We start from the raw sequence: 21,084 nt of genomic DNA, 5'->3' as shown, positions 1-21,084 counted from the left end.
CACTTTTCAGGGGATCTGGTCGAGCCCCTGCAAGTCTCTTGTACCTGCCTTGAAGATTATCAGAACTGGATTTTTCAGCTGCAACAGGTGCGACTGATGTGTTAAGAGGAACATAAATTGTGTTTGTGTATAATTCGTGATCCTTAAAGAACCAGCGTGAAGGATTTACTGCCATCTAGCGGTTAAATTGGAGATTGCAGCCTTTCTCGTCACGTCATCCTTTTGAAAAAAAGATGGTACCTCGTAAGGTCATTCACATACACTGGATTTTTGTTTTTGAATGAATTTTTGGTTGTTTTTTTTTTTCTTTGTGAAAACAAATCAAATCGAGATGGAAGTGCTACAAGTGTACAAACTGATCACCCGGTGAGCGAGCTATGAAACACTCATGCATCTTCATTAACCACTGCATGTGACCTCCTCGGGTGATATCCGCCTCCAGAATATGTCTGCTGTGTTCGCTGTGATGAAACCACAGTCGACCGTTTCACAGCGTAGTTTCCATGCTACCTGGCAGCCACTAGTTTTACTCTGGTATGAAAACCCACAGGCACAAACATGTTTGAGATCTAAAGCAGTTTCTTGTTTAATTTTTTTTGTCATTTTTTCCCCCTAATTTTCCATGAAAATGCAGCCAACTGTACCAACTAGTTTGAACATCCCGTGAATTTGTTGCTCAGCTTTGAAATCTGATGCTGCAAGAAGATTAAAAAAAAAATCATCTGGGTTTGATTTCAGCTTCGAGGTGGTGCACAACAGCCAAACACCTATTTCTTCAAAGTTAGACTCAGTTTTCCGGAAAACATTTTTGAAGTTCATAAATTTGTGTTCGCAAGAAATAATTCAGCCTCTCATTTCTTTTGCATTTGCAGCCAGACAGAGTGAGCAACACGGCTGTGAGTCACACTGCGCCGCCCATCATTCCCAAGCAGAGGAACCGCAAGGAGTCCCGGGAACCAAGCATAACAGCTGAACAGTATCTCATCAATGGACATAGCTGACTCACCAGATGTGGAACTTCTTGAATTTCCACAGTAATTCCACCCATCTTTCTACCTCTTATCCTGTTAAGGGTCGCGGGGGCGCTGGAGCCTAGCCCAGTGGCCTTTGGGCGAGAGGCAGGGTTCACCCTTGACAGGTCACCAGTCCATCACAGGGCCAACACATAGAGACAGACAACCATTCACACTCACAGCCACGCCTACGGTCAATTTAGAGCAGGGGTCACCAACCTTTTTGAAGCTGAGAGCTACTTCTTGGGTACCAATTAATGCGAAGGGCTACCAGTTCGACACACATATATACAGTATATATATTGTATACATACAATTTTTTTAAATGTATATATAAATACCCGTTTTATATATAGATAAATCTGGGACAGGCCTATTGGCATTTTCAAATTCACACCAATGCAAGCGTGATTAAAAAATAAAAACAAAAAAAAAGCTGCAGCTCACTGGTGAGTGGCACTATGGTGAGACACTTTTAGAACAGGCCCGCAGGCGACCCATGTCATCCTTGCGGGTGACCTGGTACCCACTGGCACCATGTTGGTGACCCCTGATTTAAAGTATCCAACTAACCTCGTTCCCCCTTGATGTCTTTGGACTGTGGGAGGAAGCTGGAGTACCAGAGAGAACCCACACAGGAACAGGGAGAACATGCAGACTCCACACAGAAAGATCCCGTGCTTGAGGCGGGACTTGAACTCAGAACCTTCTTGCTGTGAGGCAACAGTGCTGACCACTGCACCACCGTGCCGCCTCCACAGTGATTACAAACCTTAAATACAGTTTATACAGTAGATAGTATGTACACATTACTTCCATGTGCCAGAAAGTGAAGCTACAGCAGGAAGCGATTCTGAGACCTTCTCACCCTGATGTGGAGAAATTGTGATGATTTCATCACACAGGATACAGAAACAAGGCTACGACCCAGTTTAAGATCTCACTACAGCTGAAGCGATATTAGACACAGACAGCTGAAGAAACTGTACGTAGTTAGAAATGGAGTGTCTTTTATTTTACTTTATTTTTTAACAATAAACTGTTTAAAAGGAGTCAATTATTCAACACAACATAAAATGAAAGTATATCTATTTATTTCATTGGTTAAACATTTCTAGTAGGGTGCAGAGATCCAGTACACATCCAGTCTATTACAGTATTGATTGTGGTATTAGAAATTCATCGGCCTGCAAAGTCATTCATGTCAGGTCATATAAATACACAGTCATAAAAGTAAATCGACCTACTTTTTTATACATGTAACCATCATCTACAGTGAAGTACATTTACATCGGTATCTCCTTAGAGAACAACCAGCTAGAGGAGTATAAATACACATGCTGCAACAGCAACCACTTAAATTAAAACTAACACCGGAGATAGAGAAAGAAAAAAAGAAGTGTTATAGACATTTCATGTGCCTCTGGAAGAGTTTGATTGTTGATTATAGTGGTTCATAAACAACAGTTCTAGGTTTCAGCTCAGTTTTACTGTGCTAGTGGTCAGTTGGGGATTTAAAATTTTTTTTTTTTTACAAGTATTTAGGGCCACAGAGGAGATAAAGCAGGGCTAAATGTGATTCAGTGCTCAGTATGTAACAGTATTTATTATTCTAGTGTCATTAGAGAACACAGTCATGTCTAGCTTTTATTCTGCTGGTGCAAAACGGGTACCAGGCAAGGTTTTAAAATGAGTAAAGTGATTCTACTGGAGATAAAAGTTGCACAATAACAGATGAGGAGTGTAAGTACGTCCAAGGGGGAATTTTGTCCACACATTTCCTCTTTTTAATGGCTATTTCTCGCTGTCAAGAAATACCACCAAAAGAGCTAAAGTGACAATGTCTTCATCCAACTCTAAACCCGCTGCTCACAAATATACTGTTCCGTTTAACTTAAAATACTGTCAAATGTTTTAATTTAACAGTAGTACAATTTTTTCTTTTTTTTGCTCATGATAATGCTACTCAAACAGGATAATCCAGTGCATTAGTTGGGGACTATTTTCAGCTGTGGGACTCAAGTATACTGCAGCACCACTATTTATAGTAGTTGATTAGACACTGATCTGTTTTTAATAGTTTTTGGATGTCATTGGAGCACTTTGACACAGAGGAATGCAGTAAGCTCCTGTCAGACTTGGGCTACACACCAAGATACTTGTTACCATGATAAATTAATGTTGGTTTGGGGCTTTTTTAATCCATCGGCAATAAAAAATACATATATATGAAGATTAGCACCAAGGCATTAGCAAAAAAGTACTTTGTCATGTGGATTTCCTTCCTTTTTTTACAGTGTCTGACAGTAGAATCCTGAGACTCATCTTTAGACAAACATGAACCATCATCTCATTGCCACAGCTTATTATCTGCCTTCCAAAAGTAAAGCTCAGTGAACAAAGAAAGGAGGGGGAAAAAAAAGCCTCTCATGTTGTGATGCAGCGTGGGTGATTTCCTGATGAAATATTAAATGAAAGAATCTCCTGCATCTCACGGTTTACAGCATTAGATGGTATTAGAAGAAGGATTCTAGCCACATTAGACATGATGAAAGGAAGCTTTAGCCTTGTGCCACATGTGATCTGAGAGAGGTACATGCTGCATTTACTACCTGCGCTCGTGGATGTGCACGTACCACAGATATGCAAAAGAATCTCACATTGTTGGAAATGCATTCACAGAAAGCATGCATAAAGTAAATGTCCCCTGGAAAGCTTACAGCAGCAACTAGAAAATTTGCGAAACTGTGCGAACTTTTGTCAATAGATTCATTGTATAAAAGTCTATCGCGTAAAGGAGAGGAGCCTTGTACTTTCATCTAAACTGTATTCACAGCATGCAAAAGGAAAATGCTCACCACATTAAGCAATCATGCAAACACTGCTCAAACATGTTGGCCTCCTTTAGCACTTGCATTCTTCACCACATCTTAACTGAAAACAATGATTCAGAAGCAAGCAATTACACTTTCAACACACAGCCAATTGCAGTATAATGGTTAATCGTCCCCCTCCAGTTTCTGTGTGACACATTTGATGCGGATATTTTCTCGGAGATTGCGGAGGCGTGCACTGCGACTTGTGATTTCCTCCACATAGGATTTGGGGAACCAGCCCCGTTCCCCATCAGACAGCCGGATGCCTTCCACCCAGCCTGGCAAAATACAGCAGTCTTTACAAATCTCCAAACCACTGCACGGGATGTTCTAGTGCTTTTTTTTTTTTTTTTTAGCTCTCAGGCAACCAGTAAAAAAAAACACCAAACCAACTTTTAAAGGCATTTCACAAGAAAGCACATGGAACATTTTAGTGAATTTTGTAGCAATGACAAGTTTATCTCATTTTTTGATGAATCTACATATACAAGCAAGCCAGAAGGCTCAGTATGTCGATATAGAGCTTATAAAAGTTTGTGTTCCAGATTCTTACCATCACTCGTCATGGTCTTAGCATGAAGAATGTCCGCCTTCTCCAGCGTTAACTCATCGTGCTCTTGGGCCTGATAGCTTTTGATGCACTGGACCTGGGATATGTCTGGGGGAAAAAAAGAAATGAGTTAATCAGAGGGTTAAATGGTTTTCACTTATTCACAGTGAACCTCCAGCTCTCCACTGACCATCGTTCTCACTGGCCTGTTCAATGTCTTCGAAAGGGTCCGATGGAAACATGGCGGTGATCCACCGCTGCTTCCCACTCCTTTGTAAACAATAACAAGAGCGGTTAGAGCACCTTCACCTTTGGCGGAGTGACTCTTGACCTTGGTGACGTGTTGCTACTGACTCTGTGTGTGATTTGAGGAGGATTTGGTGTTTGAGTTGCTGTCCTTCACACAGCTGCAGGTGGAAGATGAAGCCAGAGATTCCCTGCAGCTTCTGACTGAGATCCTTCACTTTGAGTTCTCCTATCTTGGCGTGAACGAACACCATGAACTTCCATGTGCTGCAAGTACATAAATGCACATGTACATATATTTGGTTCATCAATGAATTTGAAATGGATTAAAACGATGAAAAAATATTTTCATTGTGAAAAATATGCTTGTTGTTTTTCTTGATTCAGTACCAATTTAAAGGGGAATTTCATTTTTATTTCCCTTGGGGCCCATTTTTCTAAGCTTTTTTATCTCAGCGAATGACGTAAATAACAAATCGCTCCAGAGCAGCAAGAGCGGCGCTGCCTGCATCCCCACAGCACATTACAATGCAATCCACATTCCAATCAAATAACACCCGCGACCACTTTGGTTACACTTGACTTGAATATAGCGACATAAGAGGGACATTACACTGTCACTGACTTGACATAAAATTGTCATGAACGTATCATAAATATTAATAAACAAGTCATGAATGTTTATGACCTCTGTCATTAAGTGTCATTTGTTTTTGTCATGACAAGCTGACCATGGTGAAGTTGTCTTGATTATGACAGCTTGACATAAATCAAAGTGACATTCCCAGAAGTTGTTCTGGATATGACAAGTTGACATTAGGGTTAGGGGTTAGGGGTTAGGGGTTAGGGTTGATGTCAAGTTGTCACTACAACGACATCACAAATGATTTCAATGTCAACTTGACACGTTCATGACAGTTTTATGTCAAGTTAATGACAGTGGAATGTCACACTTACATAGCTTTGTTCAAGTAAAGTGCTACCAAACCTTTTGCCCCCTCCACAATCAGAACAAGCTCACGAGGTAGTGGCGCAGCTCTGGTGACTGAAAAGGTGTATTACAACAACAAACTCACTGACATCAACCGTTTTGTTTTTTTCTCCTTTGGCACTTCTGTAAGATTTGCAAATATGAAGCAGCAGCCATAAGGGAATTAGCATAACCTGAGCTGACAAGACCACGAGTACCTAGCAAAGCAAAATCCAAGCTCTTGATGCATCGAACTCACTCTTTCCTCCTGGACAGCAGCAGACAGTCATTGAATAGATGGAGGTACACAGGTTTGGTGGGTAACTTGAGCTTTGACCCTGATATACTCATCATCGGAGTGTCCACTTCCAGCAGTTCACCGTGTTTCACCAGCCAGCGGGACTGAGAGATCAGAGGGAAGATCTAGAAGGAGAGGAAATGAGCAGTCAAATAAAATATTGACAGTGATGAAAGAGAAAGCTAGTTAATCCAGAGCAAACTTTGCTAAATCCAATGATTCACAAAGACTCCTTTCACCTTGCCCTCAAAATGAATTTTCTTATTGAGGTGGATGAGTTCCTCCATCCTCTTCATCGACTGCACACTGGAGTTACATTCTCTGATGATCTAAGAAGCCCAGACATCACCGTAGTCATTTATTCACCTGGTATAAAGTCGTCCAACTGGCTATTAGGAATGATAATCGCTACCTTTTTTAGCTCATTGAAAGCTTTCGTGGCTGTGTCCTCATCACGAGAGCCTGGCGTTGTCCTCTTAAGGATGTTCTGAAAATGAAAGAACCATTTGAAGACATGCCAGAGTCAACAATACTCTTGTTACACGGTGTTGTTGCGTGGCTGGTCCCAGTACTACCCGGTTTGTAGTTTCACATAATTGTGCTTCAAGTACAAACATGATGTCTGCAGTGGATGTTTAACTGTGTACCTCCACCAGCATTTTCAGTCGTGTGATCCTCTGGAATGGAAGGATTAGAAAAGAGGTCAGAGGAAGCCTTTGGCAGACGGGATCTTCCTCCAGACGAGCCAGGATGCCGGGGAAACGAGGGTTCTCATGTCTGAGAGAACAAGACACAAACATTTACAGAAATGTTTTGATTCCTACGAGTGAAACTGAGTGAAAATTCCAGCAACTTTGAGAAAATATTCAGCTCACTCAAAAGGAACCTTCTGCAAGTTTGGTCATGCAGGTGTAAAATAACACCTGAACACCCTCAGAGGAAGTTATGGCCATCCAACATGAGACAATTGGACCTTTGCAGCTATGAATGTGTCTACTGTACACACGTGTGTGTGTTCAGATCTCCCACAGCTGATGAAGAGCGGCTACTCACAGCAAACGTTGGTATGTCTGCTCTTGGTAGGCCTGGTTGGTTACATAAGGTAAATAGACCCTTCTCAGTGCCGGGCAGTGATCCAGGACGATGTCACACACATCAAAACGCAGGATGTCTTCCTCCAGCCGGTGCTCCAGATCCTGAAGAAACCTACATGTCGTGAATGAGGAGAGGAGACACTCAGACAGGGAGACCGAGTGAGTGTTAAATCAAAGACTCAAAGGCTGCGCTTTACTTCACCTCTCACTGACATCTTTGACTTCAGGCAGCTTGGAGAAGAGCCACTGCTTATCCTGAGCGCAGAGACACTCCGAGAGCTCCTGTGACAGCATGAAGTGATCCACGGCGATTGTCAAGCTACGAATGTATGATGCCTCAGATGTCACCAGCTCGAACTTGGCCTGATTCGAAGAAAGACACAATATGTCAGTTCCAGTACATGACACACAACCCAGAGACCCTGAGATGTCCTATTCACCTCCTGTAATTTCCTTTCCTCATTGCTGAAGTTGTCAAGCTGGCCACTGGTGCGAACATCAGGGATGTCTTGCCACAGTGCAAAAGCGGACCCTCGCGAGGAACGAAAGGAGCTAGATGGAGACAGATTTGAAGGAGACGGGGTCCCATCTGACCCCTCATCCCTGAGTCCCTCCTCCTCTGTGCCGGGCTCCTTCCCCTGTTGCCTTTGGATCTCTCTGTTGATGGCGACGTCGCTGTACTCCTGGTACAGAATCGCTGAAGGAAATATGAGAAGATGAACAAATGTCTCTCAGGTTCAAATACAGTGGGTACAATGGAAAACCAGATCTGGAAAAACAAATATTTAAAGAACTTACAACTTGGCAGAAACCTTGATAAGCGATTAGAACAAGCAACAGTTGGAAGCGTCCCCAAATCCTCTTCTACAGATTTCTTTCGCATTCTGTGAAGACAATGTGATATTAAATAAACACAGGTTATCTATTAGTCTTTACACCAAATGATTTAAGATTCTATGTACCCAAGTTTTGTGCTCCATCGATGCAAAGGCATTCCATTGTCAGTGCTGGGCAGGGGAGGTGCAGGTCCTACAGGGCTGTGGGGGCCACTATCACTAGAGCCTCCTGAGCTGCGGTGTTTTGAGCTGGGTTTATCTAAAGAGAAAAAAAAAACACCGTAAGACACCCCATATATTATAGAATCACGATACAAAATGCTCTCCTTGAACCTTTGATTTCCTCAGCTTTTGGGAGTTTTCTGAGTGTTGACCCAACATCTAAATTACCTCACTGTTTTTATGCCTTTTGTTTTTTATTGTTTCATGCATGAAACATATAATCATGCATTATAAGATAAACTGGCCATTAAATTTAGGGGCAGATCCATTAAAGACAGCAAATGCTGGCATTGTTTTGACATCGGGTCGGGTTTAGTTTGCCTTAGTGGAGATCCAAACCTAGTTTGACACCTTTGAGACATTTCCTGTTGTTTCTTCCTTCATTTTAATCTGTATTCTCTCTGTTCAAGAGACCTCTGACTCTACTCAGATGGTGGTTTACTCACAGTCACGGCTGGGGCTGATGCTGTTGGAACTTTGCCTGTCTCTGGAGGTAACCCGAGCAGACAGTGACTTCCCCAGCTTCAAGGTGAAGGAGTTCTTCCTCTGGGACAGTTGAAGTCTCGATATCAGTTCTGAAGCTGAGAAGCGCCGCCGCTCTTGGTCCCCTTGACGGCCGCGTGGCAAAGAGCTGCCCCCTGTAGCATTTGACCCATCTACACTCCCGTTGTTCTCTCCTGTACCTGGAACTGAGTCTTCTATTATCTGCAGTGGTTCTGCATGTAGATTTAGAATGTCACCAGGACTGAGGTTTGGGAGATCTGTAGCAGCGCCTGTGGATGAAGGACGTGTAATGGCCTCTAGTGAAGATAATCCACTGAGGTCCTCCTCTAGGAAAGATGCAAAAGGACCTGGGAAGAAGTAGTCTGGATCCAGGATGGGGCTACTGAGAGATTCGTCACTGAGGCTGTCTGGGGAATAAACCTGCATCTTACGCCCTGAAAACAAGAAAATTACCTTAATTGGATAGAAGAAAGCATAAATTGATAAATCAAGTTTGTCACAAGTGAAAAGAGAACAACTCACGGATAGATTTCTCTTTCAGAGAACCCTGTGATGTTCTCCTCTGAAGCTGGTAGGAGTCTGGGCTCTGAAGCCCAGGACCTTCAGGTGAGGTTGGTGAGCAAGGTAGCTGAGAATCCCAGGAGTCTCGGTTTGTGTACAGAGACGAAAGAGGCAATGTCAGAGGGAGGCTTAGAGCAGCGTGGAGAGGACGACACACTGTGGTGACAGTTCGGGGTTCTTCAATTTGTTCATGCAAAGAAGTCCTGATGCTATTTTGGCACTGGAGCACACCGTCACACACAGTTGTGTGAGAGTTCAAATTCAGCCTGGTTTCATGCTCAGTAACTGTCCTACGGCAGCCTTTCTGCATGTCATTCAGTTCGTTTAGTGTGTGTTTGAAACCATTCAGAGGCAGGGAGTGTGTTGTGCATTGTGTGTCTGGAACAGTCAACCTTGGCGAGCCATGGCCGTTTAATTTAGGAGTCACTGGCGGTTGTAGCTCAATAAAAGCTAGCGTTTCCTGCTGGCATACGGCAACATGTTTGTGATGACACGGGTGCAGGAGAGGTCTGTTGTCCTGGGCCTCGCTCAGAGCCGCAGACTCTCCTGAGCCAGGGATCCACATGCTGGAACTGTCTCCTCTGCAGTAAAATGCGTGACGGTGGGGTTGGAAATCAGGAAAAGGTGAGAATCCATACCCAGGGAGCATGGCTGGACAACCACATGGGAGCTGCAGAGTGAGAGAAGGCAAAGAAAACAAGCTCTGTTTAACACATTTCAGTATCAGCTAGAGTCAGCTGAAACTCCAACATCCTTATCAGACAAAGATGTTGAAACAAATCAAATGGAAAACAAAAGATGTGTAACATGCATAAACCCAACCACAGACTTCCTTAAACAGGAGGGGGGTTATTAGCCCACAGCAGCCTGGGATCCAGTCACACAACTTTTTGTTTTGGCCCTTTTTACACCAGATATTAATTACAAGGCAAATAAAGCACATATTACAGGTATTAATTGTATTTATTGTGTTACAGCCATCATCAGAGCCCTGATCTGTCACACAACAAGGCCATAATTAATTACATTAATTATACCTGTGTTTGCCCAGGTATGATATGCCAAAATGGCTGTGGTAAAAAGGGCCTATTGGACCAACATGAATCAGTGAATATCTGCTGTGACTGACTGTTTTAATTAAGAAGAGTCTGGTGTTGTGTGTGTGTCCAGGAAGGGTTCCCAATATTCATTTCTACATGGAGAAAATGGTTTATTTGTTTAAACCTCTATAGCAACCAAGCTCTTATCAAGCAATTGACTGGACGAGTGGACAAATCATTGTTAGCACTTTAACGTAGCGTCGCCTGGTAACCTCACTGTGTTACACAGAATATTCAGACATAATGAACACAAAACAGTGTTGTGTTTGTTTCATAACAATGTCTGAGGGTCTTGGGTGAACAAGTGTGCAGCCTCATACACACACACTGAATTCACACTCCAGGAACTATTGAGATGGACCCTAAAACTACTGGTGCATGGACACACAATTACGCACACACAGAAAAACACACACACACACACACACACACTTGAGTCTGGTGTCCCCTGAGCCGTGTCTTCCTGCTCTAATTAAAGAGCTCTGCTCAGCCCTGTACTTAACATGTCTCTCTCCACACACACACACACACACACACACACACACACACACACACACACACACACACACACACACAAAGTAGGCTAGCTCCAGACAGGATACCACAACAGACAGACAGACAGAGGAAGACAGCACATCCTCCTCACTCTCACCTTTCACCTGAGATCTATACTCATCTATTACCCCAGCCTTCTTGTCAGCCCAGTTAGCTCGCAGGCTCCTTCTCTGATTGAATATTTACATTGAGTGTCTGTTAGAATCCAGCAGCAGCAGCTCATTATGTTAGCTCCCCTGACAGCTTGTTTAAACACACACCAGCAGCTGTCTGATTCTCTCCTGCCTGTTTCCTGAACAGGTAATCCCGACTAAAACACCAGGTGACAGGAATGTTGCAAAGTGACGGAAAAATGGTTTTATACTGCATCTCTCCACAGAATTCAATGGAAAAGCATCTTCTTAAGAAAAGAAGTTAAAGCAGTATCACGAAGGTAATGCCGAGTGGCTTAAGCAGTATTTGTATTAGAGAGTTGGCAGAGTGCCGCACTATTGTGACAAGAACTGACATGAAACAGGACCGGGACCGAGAGGACGTGTGTTTTAGTGTTAGGCCTACACTGACTGGTTCACTAGGTGAGGTTTTCTTGTGATCAAATCAAAATTCAGAGCTTGCTTCTAGAACATGAAAGAAGCCTCAAAAGCAAGTGGAAATTTTAGGTTCAGGCTGTTTGCGTGAGAAATTTGTAGTTCCGTCTATGAAAACTATTGCAGGATTTTGTAATGACAACACACATATTGCTTGGCAAGAAGAGTCAAAAGACAGCAGGAAAGTTGCAGCCATGTTTCCAGAGACAGAACCTGGTATTTTCAGCAAGACAATCTCAACATTTAATCACTGTTAATCCTATTTCCTAAACCTAACCCAAACTTAAACACAGCATTGTCAAAACTATCGTAAAATATTGCAATTTCAAAAGTAATTAAAAGGATGTCCGGCATGTGGGTGCTTACTGCAGGAGATTAGGCAGCTAAAACCGTGGGTCGTGCAGCCAGAGAGTTATCTCACTGCCTATTTCTCACCTCGAACGTGTTCAGAAACATACTTAATTATACTGTATGGTGGTGAAATCAGATGTTTGAAAGGATCGAGCTTAACAAAAGCAAAGCCCAATTACACTGAACGTTACCAGAGATGTTGCCAGTGATGTCACAGGTTGTTGAAATTCGTAGAAATAAACTCTTTGTAACCTTTTCAAGATTTATTTCATAAGAATACACGGTTAGGTTTCATTGTAAGTGAGGACTGTCTAAAGAGGCACCATTCTACTTCAGTCAGTGTCACAAAAATGAATCATTATGGTGAAACTGTTTGAGGTGAAATGCAGCACAACGGTACTTTCATTTCTTCCACCCTTTGGCAAGAAAAACAGCAACTTAACCTTTCCAGTCAAGCAATTACAACAACTGTTGACATGTTTTTGTAAAGCAGTCTGCAATCTGACATTTAGCTTATCCTTATTAACTGATTATATCCATGATATCGCGGTCAAAAGTTAAAACAATTCCTTCTCTGAGAACAAGTGTGTTCTAGTCACATGTGCAGAGCCAGTTAGTTGGCTAAAAAGCATGCTAGCATACCTCAGAGAGCTGACAAAGGCATCCCTCTGTGACCCAGCCTAACTAGCCTGCGCTGAGGAGGGCCAAGCCTTTAAGGGGCCCCAAGTAGAATTTCCTTTGGGAACTGCCTGCACACCAGTTTGCTCCTTCTATACACACAGAGACTTTTATAGAAGTGGATGTAGCAGAGAGACTACAGGTTTGAGAGAGCACTGCATCATGATTTATATATTTGTCAAAATTTGTTCCCCCCACAAGTATGAACATCTTGTCCACGCGCCGTCTTGTTGGATGGCAACATAAAATCAAGCGAATACAATCTGCACGGTGTCATTTTGAGAACATTTCATTTTGTTTTAATGGACTTCCATTGTTTGCAATCTGGGGCACAGACAAGGTCACATTGCAGAAATGTTAATAGTTAACTTTTTTATCCCTTGTATCTGTTTAATACCACATTCACACTGCAGGCCTTCTGATAAACAACCCTGAGTAATTATACCTGTCAGTTTTCCAATTTTTCATTTTTTATGGAAAAATCACTCTGACAAACTATAAATATTTACAAGACCTTTTACATTAAAGCAAGTAACTGTGATGTGTATGAGCAAAGGTTAAAAGTGGAGACCAATACTTCTCCTGAAAATATACCTTTGGTTATAATTGTGTTTGTTTTCCTGCAAAATCAGTGACTGCAAATCAGAGTTTACCTTCCACTTTAGCGAGCGCACATGTGCTGTATGAATATGAGGCTGCTGAAAAGCCACACCTGTTCTTGTGGCGAAGGTAGGCAGCCCTGTCGATCTTATCTCTCTCTGTTTCCCTCTTACACACACACACACACACACACACACACACACACACACACACACACACACACACGGGCACAAATGGTTACCTGTTCTATGCCGTAGACAAAGGCAGCCTTTATCTGTGAGGCTGGGTCTGGCTACCCTGAACACAGGACACCTGAGAGGGTGTGGGAACTGCTTAGGTTGATCCACCCGTACACTGCAGCCACTGAGCTATAGAAACACATTCAGCCCACTGCAGCTTACTGGTGTCAGTCTGTGATTACTGGACGATTATACTTTAATCCTGCTGTAGATGAGCAGCATTACCTTAATCATGAATGATTTCCCAGCGCACACTCTATTGTCTCTTGTAGTTTCCATTATAATCTCATCCATACCATCCTAATGCAAGAATGTCCTCTCCAACCACCATAAATCAACATACTCTTTGTAGAAAATATGCTCATATGATTAAGAAACCGCAAAGATTCCAAAAAAAGACAATAAGCCTCACTGCCATCAAAACACTGAAGCCTCTGATTACTGCACATTCCTCGCGCCGATTCTATTAAATCACACAATTAGAATTTCAAATCGAAAGACGTGTAATTCCCCTTGTCATAGCGGGGTGTTATTTGTGACTGTTATGGATTTTGCTGGCAGTCTTTCGCCCTGTAATTTCACTGGGCCGCCGTAAGACGCCGTGTCTGCATAGGCCTGGTAATGAATAGCACTCTGGCATGCTTTTAATGCCAGCAGCTACACCAGGAGTGTTTTTAATTGTGATATTTTCTGTCTTAAAGGTCTCACAGTAAGCCTTTAATGGAGCGTATCATATATATGAACACAAATCACAGGATGATTCAGCTTCATGACAGAGCCAAATGTTGTTTAATTAGATAATTAGTTTGTTTGATGTTTGTCAGAGGAGTTAAACCAAATCTGTCAACTGTTTGGATTGTTTGTGGTTCATTTGGGTGTAGGCATACATTTCAACTCTTATGGTAGTGAAGACAATGACAAACTAGAAGGATGCTTAAAAGTACAAATATAAATTTGCATCATCTTGCAGACAATTTTGTACCTCTAGAGGCAGTGATGTGTCAAATATAAGCTCCTGTGCACAGCACAACTTCCTGTGTAGGTTACTGATTTAGAGCAGCGAAGAAGAGTTGATTTCCTGTATGTGACGTCAGTTAGAGATAAGTGGGAGGTAGCAGGGTCACTGTTTCAGGACAAATATGCATCTCCAAGCCTGTGTTTTGACTCAGTGATACCAGCTCTGCATTTTTCTGCCAGTAACATGTGAATCAGTCTCATAGTCTCACAATCAAATCACATCACAAGATATTTTATTCAGTGAGAGCTGACATTTCCACTTTCAATGATCACCATTGAAAGTGGAAATGTCAGTTATTTGTTTGTTGTGTGTGGTTGATAATTTCTAGAAACCCATCCAACGTTTATGTCCAGCGCTTATTGGATTCAAAGAAGGCACATCTCCTTCGTAGGTTCCCCCTCCCCCCAGACTGAGAGCCAGCCGGGTACGTTTGGTCAGACGGACTGGAGTGTCCTAACAGTGTGGTGCGACCAGCTCATGTGTGTGTGTGAGGCTGCAGTTTATCTCTGTCACATCAGACCACTAATTGCCAAGCAGTAAACTAAAGAGTCCGGCATCGTCTGCAGAGACAAGACATGACGTCACCTTTCAGAAGGTCCTTCCTCGCTGTGTTTGGGGGAAACTTGTTTTTGTAACATTTTCTATCAACAAAAATTCATTTCAGGTTATGGGATTCAAAATACAACCAGGCTTAGTCCCACAATCTTTTGCAAGCAAGCATGTTAGTTTTCCCTGCAATTATTTGACAATGTGACACAGAAACATTTGAAGGCAACTGGGAACTTGTTGATAACCGATAGGTTCTTGATATTTTGGCGCTGGAGATTGTGGAATTGTAAAAACTGAATTCCATTCATCTTCCCCCAACGGTTAAGATGAATGAGTTTCTCAAGTCAGTTCTTAAAATGATGGTTGATTAAATGAGGTGATTTGCGTCAACCAATCTGATGGTACCACAGATAACGGGACGTTTACTTTGCACAGGATTTGAAACCTACCCTTCAAATACCTGAACAGAAGCCGGGGGGTATCCTTTCTGTCTCTCAATCAAAACAAACTCTTGGATTCCAACAGATGTCAAGTTAACACCCTATTCTCCTTTTTTGTGTGTGTGTGAAAGATTAGAGTGTGAATGAGGTGATCATGGCTGAGTGAATTCAGGTCAGGGAGTTTCAAGGTAGGCCTCACTGAGACAGGTGAGCGCCCCAGAAGGGGTGGTACCAAATGTTTACACACAATGCAGGTCCTCAGGCAACGTAGCCACGACCCTCCAAGACTCCATGAAGATGCATTCTGACAAGCTTCTGACACACACACACACACACACACACACACACACACACACACACACACACACACACACGGCACACCTGAAGGTGAGCTTGTGTTTGTGTGTGTGTTTGTGTGTGAGAGAGAGAGAGAGAGAGAGAGAGAGAGAGAGAGAGAGAGAGAGAGATGCTTTGACTGAAAGTGGCAAGACACACAGAAGCTCTCCTCTCGCCACCCAGCAGGTTTTCCCTCCACACACAGACAAACAGCAATCTCTCGTTTATAATAGCCTGAAAAAATGGCAACCATCTCACGAGCAAACGCCAAGATGTTTGGACCGTTAACCTGCCCTCCCCCTGCTTTACTCCTCCACCACAACAACTGCACACACAAGCCAGAGTAGTAAAGACACAAAGGAGCTTCTGACAAACTTATGGATATAACCTGATCTAATTATGGTACTTTGTCATAAGACGCAAAAACTTATGGAGGGCCAAGGATCCAGCATGCGGTAAATCCTGAAAATCTCATAATCACTACCCTTTGACAGATGACAGGTATCTGTATGCTGTGAGATTTTAACCAAAGGATAGATGATTTAGGATGTTTAGGCAGGTTTATACGAGGAGTTAAATCCAACACACCATCACATATAATGCAGCATTGTCCTCCTTCAGCAACTAAAATGTAATTTTACCAACAACACAACACAAGTCTGCTTTGTGTTCAATTGCAGCTGTAAATATGAATTTCTTTAACATATGATTATGTTCATCAGCTTGATGATTTAGAAAAAAATACGTAGATTCACATTGCAATTGCGATAAAATCTGCAATAATGGAGGGAATCTGGAAAACTCCATCCATCCATCCATTTTTTTCTGCTTATCCTGTTAAGGGTCGCGGGGGGGCTGGAGCCTATCACAGAGGCTTTTGGGTGAGAGGCGGGGTTCACCCTGGACAGGTCGCCAGTCCATCACAGGGCCAACACAGAGACAGACAACCATTCACACTCACAGTCACACCTACGGTCAATTTAGAGTATCAATCAATCTTGTCCCCTCTTGATGTCTTTGGACTGTGGGAGGATGCTGGAGTACCAGAGAGAACCCACACAGGAACAGGGAGAACATGCAGACTCCACACAGAAAGATCCCGTGCCCGAGCCAGGACTCCAACCCGCAACCTTCTTGCTGTGAGGCGACAGTGCCAGTGGATAAGCCTCACTGCTATAAATACAACAAAACTGAGTGACCCCTACCCCTCCACAAAAAAAAACAACCAAAAACTAAAAAACAAACTAGTGTGTATATAAAACAAATGTTTTATTGTTAGAATTTTTTGGGGCAGTAGGTTTCTAAGAGCACTATTTTCTCATGAGTTGATCAATCATAACCCGACTAGAAGCTTTGCTGTAAATGAGTAATATAAAACAAAGTGCCGCCTTGTATGGGTTTTTGTTTTCGTGCCTAAATTCATTTTTAAGGAGGAGGCTGTACTCAAACTGTCAATCAGAGCACTTTGATTCCAATCTGATCCTTTGCCACTGAGCTCTGAAAGGCTGACCTACTTTACCACAAATTGCTGATGCATCTCTTGCATTCATCTGCTCCCATGTTTGCTCTCCCAGCTCATCTCTGCTCCACTTTTCCCCCAGCTGAGCACCAGCAGTTTCAACTCCTTTTATTATCTGGACAGGTATGGACAAGCCATCCGCTGGGCCGCTGGTTGTTGTGAAATGTGGTTGGCTAAAAGTGGAACACACCTTACAAACTGACCATCACAACAACTCCGCTTTAGCCAAGAGCCGAAGCAGAGAAGTAGCCCCAAAGCTGCAGGATTGAAGCTGAAAAAGCGTGACACGTGCGAGCAACACCTGGTTTAAAGAGACACACAAAACCATTTCAGTGAGGAGGCAGTGTCTCCTGAGTCAGAAACATATTATCTCACATGGGAGCACATGTGAAACACACACTGCGTTGTATTGGTCGAGTCGCAGTGAAATAACTGCAGGGCTACACTTTTAGACAGGTGTGCAGCAGCCAGGGGCCTGCTACACACTCATCGCCTCGAGGACCCAGTCTTTCATGTCTGTTTAAACCTTCACAAATGCACAGAATATTCTCTGACAGAGCGTGCACACTGCTGACTGGAAACTAAATGATTTCTTTTTGATGGATGATGAGCAAGTTTGGAGTGATTTCCTGCTGCTTTATCAGCAACTCAGTAGGTGGTCCTGTTGATCGTCCAAGTTCGAAGGCAAGTTCACGTCCAACTTCACTGAGACACTTCACATTCCCTGGATGACTTGGCACCCTCATTCCTCTGAAATTGACTGCTAAGCCGAGGCAAGAGACAAACAAAGAAGCTCACGTGCAGGAGCGAGGGCTGCTATTATGGGCCATTAAGACCGCTGCCATTTAGGCCACGGGCCAAAGAGCGAGGAAAGTCTCCTCAAAATGTTAGTGCCACTAATGGGCAGGGGGATGCTTGCAGTCACTGATAGCTGATGATTTTAACCCAGTTTTTAAGAAAACACGGAGCAGAGACAGTCATGCTCAGGTGAGCAGCCAAGCGTGTGTGTGCATGCGAATGTAAACACTGTGGAGGGTAGGCTGCATTTGCAGGCAAGGTTAGTGGGGGAAGGTGAGAGAGGTGCGACGCGCGCGAGCGCGCACACACACACACACACACACACACACACACACACACACACACACACACACACACACACACACACACACACACACACACACAGCCACCATCTGAGAGGCAGGTGATGGGCAGGTGTTCTCCAGACATATTGCTGGGGGGGCTTGTGGTGAGTAATAAATCTGCCTGTGATACCAAGCACTTACAGGCTGAACTATCAGAAATCAAAAGTCAGCATAAGAAAATCAAATTATGACCATCTTTGAATACTTTGTTATCAGATCTGCACATCAAACGAGGGATCTCGAGCCCTGAGTACAGTTCAGTGCTGGTACATGTCTACCCAGCATGCAGGTGGTGCGTTTGAGTCAGACACACCGTAGTAAATCAGATAATCCAGAACAGTTATATGTTTGTGTTACAGCTAGATGTGCACCTCCAGCACACAGTAACACACACATACACACACACAGCAGCAGAAGCAGGCAGCTCACATGGCGATACACTTAGTCATACGGGTTTCAGACAGAACCTTCACCTCACTTCACCCCATACATGGCTCATGTGACAGAGTAGCCATCCGGTTCGATCCATGGAGACAGTTCTGAAGTGTCCTGGAGCAAAATCCTAACCACTCCTGCCCAGCAGCTTGGCATTTTGCGTGATAGCTTCATCCATCAGTTTGTCCTCATGAATGAATAAGAATACATTCTTTTTTTTACACATAAAGGTAAAAAAAAAAAAAGCTATATAAATTGAGCCTACATACTCACTGAATGAGTGAAGAACATGGCTGTTGAATGTCACCCCAAATGAAGCAAATCTGGAAATCCAAACCTCTCAACACCTCTTCTAAACCCACGAGAAAAAAAAAAGTCTCACAAACTCCTGAGCTGAGCAGGCTCTGTCTCTACAGATGTTTTCATTTCAGTGTCTCACAGTGGAGAAGAGATAGTGTGAGTTTCAGCCAGGTACAGTTTTTAACAACCTCTTATCCAGCATACTCCAGACATGCACTTACCTGCCCCACTCTGCAACAACTCATTGCTGCACTGTAACCATCACATTCAAGCTCTGGCTCACCTCTGCCTGCACTGCAAAGGGAGCTGCTGCTGCTGCTGCTGCTGCTGCAAACATTACTGATGCAAGCGGCAACTTCTTCCAAGAGAATATATAAATATATAAAAGCTGATGATCCCATCTGAACCAGATATTTAGCTCTCTGCTACTCATATGTTGCTGGGAAACAAAGGTAGAACTGCCATTTTAATTTCGGCCTTGTTCTTATTTTCAGCCATTTTCTCCACAGATTTGCAAAGAGAAAATAATCTCCACAAAAAAGATCTGTGCTTGCTATCTGATAACTGCTAACCATGTTGTTTCCTGCATCCCACAAAGCACCTACTTTTGTTTCATGCATCCTGTGAAATAAATGCAATCCACCTGACAAGCTGCAGAGCACAAAGACAAACATGACAGCTCAACTTTCACTCCCAGCGGCTAAACTCTCGAACAAATATTAACAAGAGGAGTGGATGTGTTGTTGGTGTGAAAGAGTCATTGTTGCTGCTTTTCTGTACTCTACCTCATTGGCATTAGCAGCCTAGTGTGTGTGCTGGACGGTGGCCAGCAGCAGTGTGTGAATCCAGGCCATCCCAGGGTCAGGCTGAGCCACTCTGCTATCCATTGCTGCCTTGTGTTCCTCCCGGCTTCTGTCCTCCCTTCTCCTCCTCCTTGTAGTTTTTGAAGGCACTGTTTTAAAACTGTGCTCGAACTCTCTTGCTTGGTTTTTCTGCGTCTACTTCTTCCTCCTGTTCAGCTCCTCGGGAAAACAAAACCAAAAAACAGGTTGAGGACCAGCCACCACTTGCTGCTCACAGAGCTACTTGCAATGCAGATCCCCTCTCTAAGCTCCTCTGCTCTCTCTTCCCTCTCACTCCTTTCCCCTCATTCCCTCCCCTCTCTCTCTGTCTGTCTCTCCCTCTTTCTTTCTCGCTCTCTTTCTGCTACTGTTGGGGAAGTGCTCTCTCATTTTCTCTCATTCTCCTCCCCCTCTCGTCCTTCCTCTAACTCTAATAGTTATTTTTTTTCATCTCATCCCAGCACCTGCTTTGAGACTGACAGAGAGGAGGTCATTGACAGACTCAGAGAAAAATAAGCCGAAAAAGATTGCTGCTTATACAGTATATATATATATAAAATATATATATGTGTGTGTGTGTGTGTGTGTATATATATATATACACACACATACATACACATGTCTTCATGTGCTGTGTGACATGTATGCGTCACTGTGCGTGAGCTCCTGCATGCAGCTGTTTTTAAGTGGAAGAAAGAAGCAGAACTCTCTCATCTCTGTGTTTCCTGCAGTGTCAACTATGTTCAAATAAGAAAAGGATGGTGGTGGAAGGAGGTTACCTTGGGATATCAGTGTGTTCAGCAGAGGGGGAAGTGTAATTGTCCCAGATTTTTTTGTAGGAAAACTGACCACTGCTTGAGAGCTGCCTTTGATTTTCCTTTGTGTTCACTATTTCCAGTTTGGCTGAAAGAAATCTACGATGAAAGGACGTCACGCAGCAAAATATATAAATATACTTGACTTGTGTTTTCAGTCCCATTTGTCATGACTTCAAGTAAAAAGTAAACATTTTACCTTTGCCAAGGTAATCCATCCATTTGATTGGTGTGGCAACCTGCTTATAAAACAGCGGGATTATTGAACAGGTGAGTTGACGGATCATAAAAAAGAACACTCTAAAATATGCACTTCAACATGAAAAAGACCTTTATCATTCACTGGACTATGGCTTTTTGACTCAGGGCTGCAGGGGTGCTGGTTTGGTGTGAGCAGAGCATTAACCT

General features: G+C 43.2%; 2 protein-coding genes across 3 annotated transcripts in view; one reads left to right on the top strand and one right to left on the bottom strand.

Annotated features, from left to right (window-relative positions):
* The window catches only part of ttll10 (tubulin tyrosine ligase-like family, member 10), a 38,562-nt gene extending 37,546 nt beyond the window's left edge, over positions 1–1,016 (top strand). The window contains exons 23-24 of the mRNA XM_086212500.1: positions 11–87; positions 873–1,016. Of these exons, the coding sequence (XP_086068626.1) occupies positions 11–87; positions 873–1,001 (206 nt within the window). The 3' untranslated portion in view covers positions 1,002–1,016. The remainder of the gene's footprint in view (positions 1–10; positions 88–872) is intronic.
* A 1,074-nt stretch (positions 1,017–2,090) lies between these two features.
* arhgef19 (Rho guanine nucleotide exchange factor (GEF) 19) lies at positions 2,091–20,191 on the bottom strand. 2 transcript variants are annotated; one of them, XM_086214344.1, is made up of 16 exons: positions 19,805–20,191; positions 9,132–9,840; positions 8,552–9,043; positions 8,010–8,142; positions 7,846–7,931; positions 7,488–7,744; positions 7,250–7,410; positions 7,007–7,159; positions 6,601–6,730; positions 6,366–6,440; positions 6,193–6,282; positions 5,915–6,078; positions 4,794–4,952; positions 4,630–4,709; positions 4,443–4,547; positions 2,091–4,167 (listed from the first exon to the last, which is right to left on the bottom strand). In XM_086214344.1, the coding sequence occupies exons 2-16, from the start codon at positions 9,817–9,819 to the stop codon at positions 4,013–4,015; spliced, it is 2,928 nt and encodes a 975-aa protein (XP_086070470.1). In that variant the 5' UTR covers positions 9,820–9,840; positions 19,805–20,191; the 3' UTR covers positions 2,091–4,012. The 2 variants fall into 2 exon arrangements, with proteins under 2 accessions (XP_086070470.1, XP_086070469.1); XM_086214343.1 differs by lacking the exon at positions 19,805–20,191 and adding an exon at positions 18,993–19,073.
* Positions 20,192–21,084: the final 893 nt, after the last annotated feature.

The sequence above is a fragment of the Aulostomus chinensis genome, chromosome 9 (assembly GCF_037954235.1).
Source record: "Aulostomus chinensis isolate RoL2024-O1b breed Wild chromosome 9, RoL_Achi_v1.0, whole genome shotgun sequence".
In the NCBI taxonomy this organism is placed as follows: Eukaryota; Metazoa; Chordata; class Actinopteri; order Syngnathiformes; family Aulostomidae; genus Aulostomus; species Aulostomus chinensis.
This window is presented reverse-complemented; position numbering and strand designations above follow the sequence as displayed.

What these genes read in the sequence shown, in the direction of transcription:
- arhgef19 (XM_086214343.1), bottom strand. An exon ending in CATCAGCCCCAGCCGTGACT is followed by an intron (nt 8,143 to 8,551) that starts GTGAGTAAACCA and finishes TTTTCTCTTTAG; the next exon opens with ATAAACCCAGCTCAAAACAC. An exon ending in AAATTCATTTTGAGGGCAAG is followed by an intron (nt 6,079 to 6,192) that starts GTGAAAGGAGTC and finishes CTCTCCTTCTAG; the next exon opens with ATCTTCCCTCTGATCTCTCA.